This window comes from Tachyglossus aculeatus, chromosome 1 (genome assembly GCF_015852505.1).
Source record: "Tachyglossus aculeatus isolate mTacAcu1 chromosome 1, mTacAcu1.pri, whole genome shotgun sequence".
In the NCBI taxonomy this organism is placed as follows: Eukaryota; Metazoa; Chordata; class Mammalia; order Monotremata; family Tachyglossidae; genus Tachyglossus; species Tachyglossus aculeatus.
In genome coordinates this window covers 167819086-167834375 of record NC_052066.1, presented here as the reverse complement: position 1 = coordinate 167834375, position 15290 = coordinate 167819086, and the positions used below count along the sequence as shown (strand labels likewise).

Sequence of the window (15290 nt, the reverse complement as noted above, 5' to 3'; positions counted from 1 at the left end):
TAGAGTCCACCTATCCAATGGGCCAGAGATAATTTTACCAAGAAGTTGTCTCTATAGAGTATATCTGAATCCCCTCAAAGTATTGTTCCATCTGTTCATTTTGTATCTACCCCTCCGCCTACCACAGTGCTTGGCAGATTGTAAGCACTTAACACCACAGTTATAAAAAAAAAACAACGACTTGAAAGTTTGGAGAGAAGCTTGTCTTGGACCCAATTTGGATAAATACCAAGAATAAGTATGGCACTTTTGACCAGCAGCAAGTTTATTTTCAGCCAACTAATGGTATTTATTAAGCACTTACTGTGTGCAGCACTATATTAAGTGCTTAGAAAACATAGTTGGGTTTTTTTTTTCCATTCAAATTCAGTATTTCTTGGTGGGGTTTCCAGATCTCACGTGGATTTTTCATGCTTGACTTGAGATGTTTAGAATGATGTCTATGGACTGTAATTTCTTTTTCCCCTTAATTCACTCACACCCCTCCCTCGTACCATGAAATTCTACTCTCCTTCTTTTCCCTTGCTTAGCCTAACTGTTGGGAAGTCAGTTTTCTTGGTTTATGTCTTTGGGGATTGCTTTATGAATGTGGAAGAGCTGTTCTGCATTTTGCCTGTGCTTGGCTGGTTTTGATTTTTGTCAGCTCCTGTCATGACGACTTGAGTGGCTGCTGTCTCTGCTTCTAACTCCTACTGTGAGGTCATTGGGCCTTTGCTGCCTTCTGAAAATCTGAATGTGCATATTCACTGTCCGTGTGGGCTATGTTGGTGATGCTGATTGCTTTTTCTGTTTCCGTAATGTTACCCTGGTTTTATCTGCCTCTAACTAACCTCTGGTTTATTGTTTTCGCTTTTTCTGTTCTTTTGCTAACAAAGTTGCGTTGACCAAAGCTGACCTGCAAGGTAGAGAAGGTTCTTGTTCCCATTACCACTTTGGACTGAAAGATGCCCTGTGTAATCCCTGGTATCTTTTCTTTGGAGGCTTTTATGCAGTCACACCTCTTGGACAGCTGGAGCTGGAGAAGCCCTGTCTTGAGCGGGGAATGTGCACACAGAGGGATTCAAGGGTGGAGGCACTGGCAGCAGGGATGGGGAGGAGGTGAGAAGGGGATTATTAAATAGGTGGCTTCTTGGTGGCTAAAGAGGTTTGACCGCATCATATACTGTGAGTACCCATATGCACATACGTTGACTTCCTAAAACGGTTGATGGTTCTTCAAACAAGGGACTGCCATTGAACAGCTGCTGGCTACATTACAAAAGGCAGGTAGAGATACCAGAAAGAGGGAAGGGGCAGGAGGAGAAGTAGCAAAAAAATGTCATTCTTAATTTCAGGCTTCCCTCTGTCAAGGAAGCAGGGCAGGTTATTTGAAAGCTCTGGCCTTTATAAAGCATATAACATGATTCAACTCATCTGGAGAGAAGTTAGAAGGAAGATGGCTAATACCCTTCAAATTAGACTCAAAAGTAATATTCCGCTATTGGGATTTGAGTGTTTCAATGAACGTGATAAATTTCTGCTTTAAGATCTGAATGAATGGGAGACAGGGAGAGGGGTGTCAAGTTTTAGAGAGAATACTGTGTGAAGTGTCTGAAAGTTAGATGCCAGATATCATCCCTGACAGAAACTGCTTTCCCATAGCATTCAAAATGGCACCTCTGAGAACAGATCTCAGAACGTGCAAACCTAATTACCCCAGTTGTACTTAGAACATTAAGGAAGGATAAGTGAAATCTCCCGGAGACTTCCCTTCTTATTGAATCTTTCCGAATGATACCAGCTCCATAGAAAGGACATCCGTTTTCCTCTTCAGTGTTTTTTGCCTTGGGTAAAGTAGGACTCACAAAGGATGTCCTCAGCACAAAGAGCTTTAAGAAGATCAGAGACTTCCTTCACCACACAGAGAGAATGTCACACTGGCATCTGAAACCAACAGGGACGTTGTTCTAAGGGGAAGTCTGGAGTCAAGCAGAAACTTTTATTTTGCGTTAAATTCCATTCATTATGTCTCTCTTTTCCTACCTCATGCAGGAACTATTGCCACATACAGGCTGCCTCTAGGCAAAGTAACTGGAATTAGAAACTCATCACTAACCTAATAATAATTGTGGTATTTGTTAAGCACTTACTGTGTGCCAGGCACTGTACCAAGTCCTGGGATGGATTCAAGTAAATTGAGTTGGAAGCAGTCCCTGTCCCACATGGGGCTCACAGTCTCATTCCCCATTTTACAGATGAGGTAAATGAGGCACAGAGAAGTGAAGTGACTTGCCCAGGAGCCAGGTGTAGAACCCACAACCTTCTGAATTCCAGGCCTGTGCTCTATCCATTATTCCATGCTGCTTCTCAACCTGTACCCCTGTACCCTTCAGGGACTTGTACCCCTAAAGGCCAATGGGAAGTCTAGAATTAATTTACTGCTTTCTAATATAGAATATGAATATGCCCATCATTTTGTAAACTAAGCTACAATCTGATCCAAATAGCTGATACCCTTCCAAGTTTAGAACCTAGCACCCATGCAAAAGAAACAGGCATGGCAACAAGTTTTTTTACCCCCCATGGCTGATTTGTTCAAAACAAGCATTGTTGCTTCCATTCAACCTTTTTCAACAAATTCTCCATGTTAGGTAATGCTAATAGTAATGAAGACATGTGCCAAAGATGTGCTAAGCACTGAGAGAGATATAAATTGATCATACTGGACACAGTCCCTGCCCCACAAGGTGCTCGCAGTCTTAGGAGGAGGGAAGATAGGCATTTCATCCCCATGTTACTGTTGAGGGAGTTCAGAGGTTAAGGGACTTGCCCAAGGTCACACAGCAGTTAAGTAGTGGAGCCGAGTTAGATCCCAGGTCTCCTGACTTTCAGTCCTGTGCTGTTTCCACGAGACCTCACTGCTACTGCCTTTGCTTCTCTTTCAGAAACACAGCTCTAATTACCATTGATTATTTTCTCTTTAGTTCAAATAGGTTATTTTTCAAAATTACAAGAGAAGTCACGTGGCCTAGGGAGAGGCAGCATGGCCTAGTGGAAACTGCTCAGGCCTGGGAATCAGAGGTCGTGGGTTTTAATCCTGGCTCTGCCACTTGTCTGCTGTGTGACCTTGGGTGAGTCACTTCATTCCTCTGTGCCTCAGTTACCTCATCTGTAAAATGGGAATTAAGACACTCTACATTGGACAGGGACTTTGTCCAACCTGATTATTTACCCCAGTGCTTAGTACAGTGCCTGGAACACAATAAGTGTGTAAATACTATTTAAAAATTGTAAGCCATTTTATTCCTTGATTTTTCAGAGACTGATTGTGGTATTTATTATATGCTTACAGTGCTAAACCATGTTCACTGGCATTGATTGTATATATATATATATATAAAATATTGTTAAGTATTTACTACGAGCCAGGCACTGTACTAAGCACTTGGTTAGATACAAGATTAGTGGGTTGGGCCTAGTCCCTGTCCCACATAGGACTCACAGTCTTAATCCCCATTTACAGATGAGAGAATTGAATTACAGAGAAGTTAAGTAACTTGCCTAGGGTCACTCAGGAGACAACTGGTGGAGTTGGGACTAGAACCCCATTCCTCTAACTCCAGACCAAGCTCTTTCCACTAAACCATGCTGCTTCTCTTGACATATAATCATGATATGATATGTAATCAGATCAGACCCAACTCCTGTCCCACCCGGGGCTCATAATCTAAGGGGGAAGGAGAACAGGTATTGAATTCCCATTTTACAATTGAGAAAACTGCGTAATGGAACAATTGGGAGACTTGCCTAAGGTCACACAGAGTGGTGGAGCCAGCATTTGAACCCAGGTCTCTTGGAGCCATAGAAGAAAAATAGTGTCAATTTGGATACCATTTTGAAAAGCTAGATAACAGAAGCAAGAATATTTTCAGAAACAGGGTTAAGGTAGTGGAAATTCATCCTTGAAAAGGGTGGAAAATTGGCATCTGTGCCTGATTAATTTAGGGCTCTGTGTCCCTGACTCAATGGACTGTAGAAGAAAGATTTCTTCTCTGAGAGCAGCAGGTGAGGAAGGCAGAGAGAGAAGAGGGCAGACTAGAAGAGGTTTCTACTTTTCTCTTCCTTTTTAAGCATCTTGAAGCACTTCTTATTAACTGGTGTCCAAAACACAGCAGTTGATGGTGTCAAGGAAAGTCACTTAATTAGTTTGCCTGAAAGCAGGGAGAATTGCTTAAAGAGAGGGATTTACACTGAAGACAGGACAAGAAGTGAGATGAGAGGATATGAAAATGGTCCTCCCTTGGAGCACAGCTGTGGGGTGGTCAGAGGTAGGGAGTTGGTCATCTTGCTGATTTATTTTCCACGAGGAAGCAAGTGCTCCATGCATCAAATTTGCTTGATTCCTGATGATAAGAGAAAACACCAACCCTTCAAATCCTTCCAGGTGAATGTCCTAACTCACGACATCAGAACCTGTTTGTTCTCACCAATCGAAGAGCCCTCCTGGATAGAACCACTTCTAGAGAACCTAAAGCCACTTCTAGAGACCCCCAGAACCACCTTTAGAGACTCCACTTCTAGAGAACCTAAAGCCACTTCTAGAGACCCCCAGAACCACTTTTAGAGACTCCTAAAATGGGAATTTTATAGTCAAGCAACAGTGCCCCCTTCAGGGGGAGGGGACAGTGATGTATGTGGGGACAGCCATGGGGAAAAGTGGACTGTTGTGCCAAATGTTTGACAAAGATCACCTGACTGAATATTGCTTCCTCGTGTCACTTGGCAGGTTTCCTTCCTCAGCCTTTCATTGGGATATGCCAAAGTGCAGGCATTTCACTATGAATGGCATGAGGTCATGATGGCCTTTATAGCCATGGGTTCCTCTGCAAGGAATCTGCCTGCATAGTGTATTTGAATGCACTAGAGCCCTGGGAGGAAGTCTGAGCCCAGCCTAATATTACTAGAGACTGAGGTGGTCTTTGAGATGATAGGCAGGGGAACAAGCTGCAGTGAGACAAACATTTGATTCGTCAGCCTTTTTTGATTATATATCGAGAATCCCAGTTCAAGAGGGATGTAATTCACAATTTGTAATGCCATCCCTTTCCCCCAAATCCCACTAGGCCAAATCTACCTCTCCACTTGCACTATTCCCATGCATTCCATTCACAAGGTTTGAAGGAATCAGAGACAATCAATGAGTGGGGTGCTAGACTGTAAGCTTTTTGTGGGCAGGAAACATGTCTACCAACACTGTTACATTGTACTTTTCCAAATGTTTAGTACAGTGCACTGCAGACAGTAAACACTCAATAAATACCATTGATTGATTGGAATGCAGACTTGGTTGTGGGTTAGAAAGACCCATCTCTGCTCTTGTAGTATCCTAGACCAACTCAAATCATCTTGCAGCAGCTACAATTGATAGCAAATCCTTCCTGCCCTGTCTTAGAGAACTCCAGAATCCCAGGCACTTCAGCCCTTGGAGGGTCAGATTCTGAGGTTCTGGAAAAACTTGGGTGTGTTTTCCTAGAATTTAGCCCAGTGCTCTACATAATAATAGTGATGGTATTTGTTAAGCACTTACTGTGTGCCAAGCACTGTTCTAAGCGCTGCAGGAGATACAAGATAATCAGGTTGTCCCACATGGGGCTCACCGTCTTAATCCACATTTTCCAGATGAGGTGACTGAGGCACAGAGAAGTGAAATGACTTGCCCAAGGTCACACAGCTGACAAATGGTAAAGCTGGGATTAAAACCCTTGTCCTCAGACTCCCAAGCCCTGGCTCTTTCCACCAAGCCACACTGCTTCTCTGTAGGGGCTTAATAATCTGAGAAGCTACATGGCCTAGTGGCAAGAACATGGGCTTGGGAGTCAGAGGACATGGGTTCAAATCCTGGCTCCGCCTTTGTCTGCTGTCCCTGAAAGGGCTCACAGTCTTAATCCCCATTTTACAGATGAGGTGACTGTGGCACAGAGAAGTGAAGTAACTTTCCCAAGGTCACACAGCAGACAAGTGGCGGAGCCAGCATTAGAACCCAGGTTCTTCTGACGCCCAGGCCCATAATCTATCCATTAGGCAATACTGTTTCTCCACAGTTTTGTTCTGCTATGTGGGTAAAGTTTCCTATGTTCTTCTCTCATTTATGAAAGGGCAATAATAAGACACTACCTTTTTCTTACTGCAGAGGCATAGAATCAAGATTCTTTTAGATTCAAAGTGCTAGTCAAAGATGAAGGCTCTAAAATAGAAGGTATTACTGTGGTCGAGTTGAATTCTCCCTCCTCAATAGGGGGAGAATGGTCAGTCTTAACTCCCTCGAGAGAAACTTACAACGATGGAGTTAAAGAAGTGGGACAGATATTATACACCTCATCCTATACTCAACATAAGTTAGATTTATGGCCTCGTGTGAAAGGCACCTCTTACTTAGGGATGTAGGTGGAGGTAAAGGCTGAGACTTTCAGCAGTTTTGCCTTCAGTGTAGTTACTGCTTGCAAAGTGTCCTCTTAAAGGTATTGAATCAGGGTGGTGATGAAGGCAGATGCTTAAATCCACTGCCACCCAGGGATTGAGCAATGAATTGAATTTATTGAGTACTTTCTGTGTGCAGAGCACTGTACTAAGTACTTGAGAGAATACAATATAACATTTTAACAAATTCCCTGCCCACAACGAGCTTAAATTCTCAGCCAAGAATAGCCATTTGCCTTCCAAGTGGAGGAACAGGTCAGGGTTCCAAGAAGAAAACTTGTTTTTAAGGTTTCAGGTGGAATGATCCTCAAGAGCAATTAGTAAATAATCTGCTTTGGATCGAAGTTGGGAGAGAAAAGCCCACAGCATCATCCCCTTCACTCATGCCTTGAGGTCACCTCAGTGACCAGCCTGCCTTTTTACTGCTATGATCAAGGTCAATTATGAGAGTCTCCACTTCATTCCCAGCAACGCTGAAAGTTTCAGATTTGCTATTCTCTTACATCCACCCCTCCCTCCAGTGGTCAACCTCCGCTCCTCCACCTCTAATCTCCTCACTGTACCTCGTTCTCGCCTGTCCCGCTGTCGACCCCCGGCCCACGTCATCCCCCGGGCCTGGAATGCCCTCCCTCTGCCCCTCCGCCAAGCTAGCTCTCTTCCTCCCTTCAAGGCCCTGCTGAGAGCTCACCTCCTCCAGGAGGCCTTCCCAGACTGAGCCCCTTCCTTCCTCTCCCCCTCGTCCCCCTCTCCATCCCCCCATCTTACCTCCTTCCCTTCCCCATAGCACCTGTATATATGTATATATGGTTGTACATATTTATTACTCTATTTATTTATTTATTTTACTTGTACATTTCTATCCTATTTTATTTTGTTGGTATGTTTGGTTCTGTTCTCTGTCTCCCCCTTTTAGACTGTGAGCCCACTGTTGGGTAGGGACTGTCTCTATGTGTTGCCAATTTGTACTTCCCAAGCGCTTAGTACAGTGCTCTGCACATAGTAAGCGCTCAATAAATACGATTGATTGATTGATTGATTGATTGGTCAGCAACAAGAGAGGGATTGGGGCTGGAGCAGGCTAGAATTCCTGACAATGCTCATTGTCTCTTTCCTAACTGTTAGAGTGTGGCAGCATTCTCTTTGGGGAATTGCAAATGTCGGCCTGCCAGCTCTCCTATCAATCAATCAGTTGTATTTAAGTACTTACTGTGTACAGAGTACTATACTAAGCACTTGGGAGAGTTTGTTATAACAGTTGGTAGACACCCTTCCAGCCTTCAAGGAGCTTGCAGTCTAACAATAATAACGATGGTATTTGTTAAGCATTTACTATGTGCTTAAGCACTGTTCTAAACACTAGGGGAGACACAAGGTTATCAGGTTGCCCCAGGTGGGGCTCACAGTCTTAATCCCCATTTTACAGATGAGGTTACTGAGGCACAGAGAAGTTAAATGACTTGCCCAAAGTTGCACAGCTGACAAGTGGCAGAGCTGGGATTAGAACCCATGACCTCTGACTCTCAAGCCTGTGCTCTTTTGAGATACAGACATTTAAATCATGGATAGCTATATGTGCTTTGGGGCCAAGGGTTAGGTGAATAAAGGGTACAAACTCAAGTACAGAAGTGATGCAGCAGGGAGTGGGAAAAGAGGAAATAAGGGCTTGGGGAAGGTCTTTTGGAGATGTGCTTTGAATAAAGTTTTGAAGTTGGAGAGAGTGCTTGTATCTTGGATATAATAAAGGCTAGAGGCAGGGCAAAAGGGCAGTGGCAAGATAGATGAGACTGAGGTACAGTGAGTAGGTTGGCATTAGAGGAGAGAAGTATGTGAGCTGGGTTGTAGTAAGAAATCATAGAAGTGAGATTGAAGGGGGCAAGGTGATTCAGTGCTTTCAAGTCAATGGTAAGGAGTTTCTGCTTGATTCAGAGGTAGATGGGCAGCTGTTGAGGAGTGGGGACACCACTGACTGAAAGGTTTTGTACAAAAGTGATTTGGGCAGCAGAGTGAAGTCTAGACTTCACACAGCAGACAAGTGGCAGAGCTGGGATTAGAACCCAGGTCCTTCTGACTCTCTGGCCCGTGCCCTGTCCACTAGGCCATGCTGCTCCTCTAGTACCAACCTAGTCCCTGTCCATCACTCTCACCTCCCCTGCCATCGACCCCTTGCTCACTACTTCCTTCTTCATAACAGACAGACCACCACTCTCCCCATCTTCAAAGTCCTGCTGAACTCATATCTCCTCCAAGAAACTTTCTTAGTACATAGATTTCGTCTCACCAATCTATTTTCCCTCTGCACTGCCTTAGGTGTGCCCTTAGTTCCACCCACTAAGCACTTAGGTACACTCACCATCCCCACTCCTGTCAGTCAATCATATTTACTGAGCACTTACTGTGTGCAGAGTACTGTACTAACCTCTTGGGAGAGTACAATATAACTGGCACATTCCCTGCTGACAGTGAGCTCAGTCTCCTCAGACTTGGTTACCTCCCTTTCCTGTAATATATTTTAGTGTCTCTCCTCTCCCTCACCACAGTTAGTCTGTAAAATGACTTCTCTCTGCCTCTGTTCCTTCACCAGTACAATGGGGATTAAGAAAATGAGCCCCATTTGCAGTGTGGACTGTGTTCAACTTGATTACCTTTGTATCTACCCCAGGGCATAGTACAGCGCTCTGCACTCAGTAAACCTTCAATAAGATTGATGGATTAATTACAGAGATGTTCTCCATTCATTTTCCTTCTCCAACACGAGAGGAAAGACCCAAAGCAGCTTACTTCAGATGGCCAGAACTCATTCTGGTGGCTTTTTTGGGGGATTTATTCAACTTCTGCATGCTTCAGTTTTCCCAGCAATAAAATGAGGGCTGCTGCTTCTGCTGCTCTGAGAGGAATAATGTGTGAATTCTCCTACAGGAAGAACTCTGAATTGCAATGCACCCAGTAAACATGAAGCGTTTGTTAAAAGACCAGATACATCTGTGCAGTATGTCTTGGTGGCTTTAGCACCTCACAGAAAACTGTGACAAACATTCTATTTAAAAAACTAGTCAATATGTTGCCTATGTCCCTCCCCCTTCTTCAGCACTACCAGAATACTTGTACAAAATCAGGATCTGTGTGTTTGTGCTCAGCTATTCGTGTACTGGGGTCTCACCTGGAGTCGTCATTCTCTGCAGTTTCTTGGCAGTTTCTATGAAAATGAATTAAAGGAGCTCAGTCTTAGGCCCCAGCTTCTTAGTGAAGAGTAAGCAGCTGGAAATAGTGAACTCCTGAAAAAAAAATGAGGCCTACCTTTTTCAAGATAATGTTTTCTGGTGGTTATAGTGGGCCAAAAGAAAATCACATTTTTTCCAGTTAATTTTGATTTGAAATTGATTATTTTTCAGATGGAAGGAATATGGGGAGAAATAAGAAGTAGGATAATATTCAAATTAGGAATTATTCCTCTATTGTCCAACCCCTCACATCCAGAAGGTCATGGGTTCTAATCCTGGCTCTGCCAGTTTTCTGCTATGACCTTGGACAAGTCACTTCACTTACCTTGCATCAATGAACTCACCTGTAAAACAAGGATTAAGACTGTGAGTCCCAAGTGGGACAGGGACTGCATCCAACGTGATTACCTTGTATCTACCCCAGTGCTTAGAACAGTGTCTGGCACATACTAAGCGCTTAGGAAATACCATTATTATTATTATTACTACTACTAATAATATTATTATACATACTATATAATAATAGTATTATTACTAATAATAATAATACTAACCATTCATTTATATAAACATCTGTCTACCCCTCAAGACTGTAAGCTTGTTGTGGGCAAGGGACTCATCTACCAACTCTGTTATATTCTACTCTCCCAAGTGCTCACAGTAAGTACTCAATAAATATGATTGATTGATTGGTCCAATTCTGCACATTCTCCCATCCCCTGTATCTATACCCAGTATTCAGGAGGGAATGTGTCACCTTGGAGATATGCCTGAAGGGAAATCCTGGGGAAAATAAACAGGAATTCATCTGGGTGTCAGTCATTAAGAAGTGATATGATTGAACAGATGCTTCATGTTATGTCATACAGAACGACCCTGATATTGGTAGCTAAAGCCTTGATAAAATTGGGTTGATTTAGGCCTGGCAAAGTTAGTAAGTGAACTCCTTGCTCTGGAGTATGGGAAAATAAGATCTTTATCACTGAAGAAGGCAAAAGGTTTGAGGGGGTCAAATAGAATGCATGAACTGCTGTGGTGTTGTGTGTAAAGACTACAAATTCTCTTATATTAGCTTAATCCCACCAAAGGAAAATTGCTTCTCTTTCTTTGTGTGTTGATTTTGTTTTTAGATGATATCTGTAGTTTTCAAGAACCCTTGAAGTCCACTTATGTCTGGCCTCTGACCTTCTAAGTCAGAGGTGTCACAAGGGGACTTCAGTTTTAACCCATGGAGCAGTGTATGTGCATCTTCAGATAGGTGTTTCAGGTCTTATTCATTCATTTATTCAATGGTATTTATTGAGATCTTACTGTGTGCAAAGCACTGTACTAAATGCTTGGAAAGTACAATTCAGCAACAGATAGAGACAATCCCTACCCAACAACGGGCTCACAGTCTAGAAGAGGGAGACAGACAACAAAACAAAACAGGTAGACAGGTATCAGTAGCATCAAAATAGATGAATAGAATTATAGATATATACATCATTAATAAAATAAATAGAATAATAAATATGTACAAATATACAAATGTGCTGTAGGGTGGGGAAGGGAGTAGAGCAGAGGGAGGGAGTAGGGGTGATGGGGAGGGGAGGAGGAGCAGAGGAAAAGGGGGCTCAGTCTGGGAAGGCCTCCTGGAGGAGGTGAGCTCTCAGTAGGGCTTTGAAGGGGGGAAGAGACTTAGTTTGACGGATGTGAAGAGGGAGGGCATTCCAGACCAGAGGTGTGACGTGGGCCAGGGGTCGATGGCGGGACAGATGAGAATGAGGCACAGTGAGGAGGTTATTAACAGAGGAGTGGAGTGTGTGGGCTGGCTGTAGAAGGAGAGAAGGGCAGTGAGGTACGAGGGGGCAAGGTGATGGAGAGCTTTGAAGCCAATAGTGAGGAATTTTTGCTTCATGCGAAGGTTGATAGGCCATCACTGGAGATTTTTGAGGAGGGGAGTGACATGGACAGAGTGTTTCTGTAGAAAGATAATCCGGGCAGCAGAGTGAAGTACAGCCTGACGCGGGGAGAGACAGGAGGATGGGAGATCAGAAAGGATGCAGTAATCTAGTTGGGATATGATGAGAAATTGTACCAGCAAGGTAGCAGTTTGGATGGAGAGGAAAGAGTGGATCTTGGCTATGTGAAGGTGAGACCGGCAGGTTTTGGTGACGGATTGGATGAGTGGGGTGAATGAGAGAGTGGAGTCAATGATGACACCAAGGTTGCAGGCTTGTGATACGGGAATGATGGTAGTGCCGTCCACAGTGACAGGAAAGTCTTATGTCACACTGGCTAAAAAGCCTTCTTGGGGGTCCCATAATGTCTTTGGGAGTGACTGAATGAGAATGGGAAAGCCTTTGAGTATAGCACTAGCCACAATTCAACTTGCTTGGGGGGGGACCATTTTTCTATAGCATTTTGTCAGCTTTGTGTTATTTCAAGAGAGACTTACTCCATGTGTTTCTGATTTCTTGACAATTAAATTATCAACCCATTGTTTGGGAGAGCTGCTGAGCCCTGTAGGTTTCTGAGAACCTTTTATGCTTTGGAAAAAGAAGTTTGATTCTTCATTGTTAATACAACTTCTTACATTACTCAGATCTAGGACACACAGTGCCTCCTCTCAACCCGACATGGGGCAAATAATTGCAAATAAAGGACAAAGTTTCAGCAATTCAGAGAGAGTAAAGCCAGTCCCCTTTGTTTGCAATTTTCCCATCGTATTTCCATGTCCCACATCAATTGCTTCAGCTCCAAAGACTTGGTGGGTAAATTTGTTCTCTGTGAGTGAATGTAGAATGACACACAACAGAGAAAACCCTAATCCTTTCCATCTGCAGTTCTCTTGGACTGTCTCCTTGGGGAACCCAATGCTTATATCTCCATGATCTGCATGGGTAGGGGGCTGAGTTGGAAGCTTTTAAAATGCATTCCTTCCAATGGTATGTTTTGCCTGTCTTTGGGAGTGTTAATTAATCAGTGATATTTATTGAGCCCTTACTGTGTTTAGAGCACTGAACTAAGCAATAGGGAAGAGTACAGTGGAGTTAGGAGACATGGTACCTGTTCACAAAGAGTTACATTATAATGGGGGGAAGATAGGCATTAAAATAAATTACAAGATGCAACTGAGTATGTGCTATGAGACAGGTGTAGTAGTAATCATATTTATTAAGCATTTACTGTGTGCAAAATGATGTATTAAGTGCTGTACAAAGGCATAGGCAGAGGCCAATATCCTGCTTCCACATTTCTACATCTCACATTTGAACAAAGGATCTTTAAGACTGGTTGAGGCAGCCCTGCCAATGGTGGATAGACCACTGCTTTGGGAATCAAGAGACCTGAGTTCTAGTCTCTGTTCCGCCTGCAGCTGGATAATGTGGGCAAAGACCCCCTACTTACTTGCTTATTGCATTCCATACCCCAGCAGAAATGTGGCTGGCAGGGATGAGAGGGCACGAAGAGCACTATCCAGGCCCTAGCACTAGAATCACTTCCTCTTCCTCTGCCCAGGCTCTCAAAACTGAAGCATTAGAGCTGAGGTTCATTCCCTCCTGCTTTTTTTTTGTGTATTTATTAAGCACTTATTATGTGTCAGGCACTATTCTAAGTGCTGGGGTAGATACAAGCTAATCAGATTGGACACAGTCCATGTCCCATATGAAGCTCAGTCTTAATCCCCGTTTTACAGATGAGGTAACTGAGGTACAGAGAAGTTGTGACTTGCCCAAGGTCATGCCCCAGCTCATGCCCAAGGTCACTTTATCCACTAGGTCATGCTGCTTCTCATAGTTCCTGATAGGAGACTCCATCACATCACTCTGGATAATAAAAATCCAGACATACTTTGGGTAGTCCATGTGGCCTTGGATCATGGAACTCCATTTCCCAGTGTAACTCTCAAGAAACACAATCATTTCAATCTAAAAGGGAAGGAAAAATGGAGACCTCGGGTGAAAAAGTGTAAGAAGGATTTAACCCAACAACCCCAACCAGTCCAATCAGAACCTGCTATGTCCCAGATCTTGGGTTATAGCCTACCAGTCACCATCCTTCCAATGCCCCAGAATAATTGGGGAGTGGAGGAAAGAGTTTGTGCCCCAGAGCCAACCTGAGCAAGCCACCTCAACCCTAGATCGTCTCCTGTGGTGCATTTCTGCCACATCTAGAGTTAGACGAGGAACACTTATCTGAAGAGACTGTTAAGAATGAGACCATCTGCCTGTCAAGTTGAATGGTAGAGATGAAGCCTTTTTGCAGAGCCTGCCTATGAGGGAATATTCTGTTTCCCTCTCACTCTTTTGTGTGTCATGGTTCATGGTTTGTGGCTGAATATGTATTTATGTTGTCTTTTGTTCACCCTGAATTCTTGTTGCATGATCAAGAATGGAATTTTTAATTGTTTTTTTAATTTTCTGTGGGGGGGGGGGGGGAGTGGGGGTGCATGGTGATGGTGATAAATTCCAGAAATTCTGTTTGCCTTGGGACTGTCTAGATTCTCACTCTCTCTCTTTCTCTCCCTTCCTTTCCCCTCTTTGCCCTTCCTCTCCTCCTTGTCCCTTTGCTAGGACCAAGCACCACCTGTCAAGAGGACTCTTGTGCAAACCAGGGGGTCTGTATGCAGCAATGGGAAGGATTTACCTGTGACTGTTCCATGACATCTTACTCTGGGAACCAGTGCAATGACCGTGAGTATCACCTTCCCAGATGGGACTGTGACAGGCACAGGAGGGTCAAGGGGGGATTTAAGAGAGAAAGGGTGGTTGGTGGAAAAGGGAAATATACCTGATCCTTAGGAGAGGTTCATGAGGAAGTCCCCCTTAAAAAGAATATTATAAAATGATGTGCTTATTGTGTGTCCCCTTGTTCAAGGCAACATGTCTCTAATGGTTTTGTGATATTTTAGCTTGCTTTTGGAACTCTGTTTTCCTGTTAAGTAGCTGGTTCTCCTAGAAGTGCTCTTGTGTGGCTAAAAAGTTCAAGATTGTTTCATGAGCACCACAGAGTGATGGGTAAAGGACAAGAGCTTTTTTGTTTGCTGGAAAAGCCTAAGGAAAAAGAGCAGTCTTTAAAAACTCCAACCTGTCTGGGCTTTCTGATTGGGAATATTAATGCATTGCCAGATGCCTTGGAGGGGGAGTTTAGGAAACTATGCTCTTTGCTGTATTCTTTTTGATTCTGTAGAAGAGCACGTAGATATAAATTATTTTTGAATGACATTTAATTCTACTAGCTTCCTCAAACTCTCATTAGTTGTTCATATGTAACGAGGAATAGCCACTGACTTAATAAGTCAGTTAGCCTATTGGCTTGGATATTTTAATACTTAATGGAGGCATGCTCTAGGGCTTCCTTACCCCTTTTTTCTGCATGTCCCCAAAGTCCGGACATTTAAAGGGGAAATAGAAGCTTATGGTGCCAAAGTCAATCGAATAGGTCTAACTGTGACATGGTGGATGCCATGAGGACTTTAGGTTTTCTGAAGGATAGTAGAATTGCTTCGGTTGGCATTTTAGAAGAGATGGGCTCTTGTTATATTCCAGCCAAATGACTCCAGCCACTTATTGGTAATGTACAGCTGATTCCATCCTGGTGACAACTGAAGTATCTGCACCATTTTACCCA

At 43.5% G+C, this 15290-nt stretch overlaps 1 protein-coding gene across 1 annotated transcript in view; it reads left to right on the top strand.

The window, feature by feature from the left end:
- Positions 1-15290, top strand: part of NRXN3 (neurexin 3) — a 1831517-nt gene that overhangs the window by 856301 nt on the left and 959926 nt on the right. The window contains 1 exon segment of the mRNA XM_038743538.1: positions 14234-14353. Coding sequence (XP_038599466.1) covers positions 14234-14353 — 120 coding nt within the window.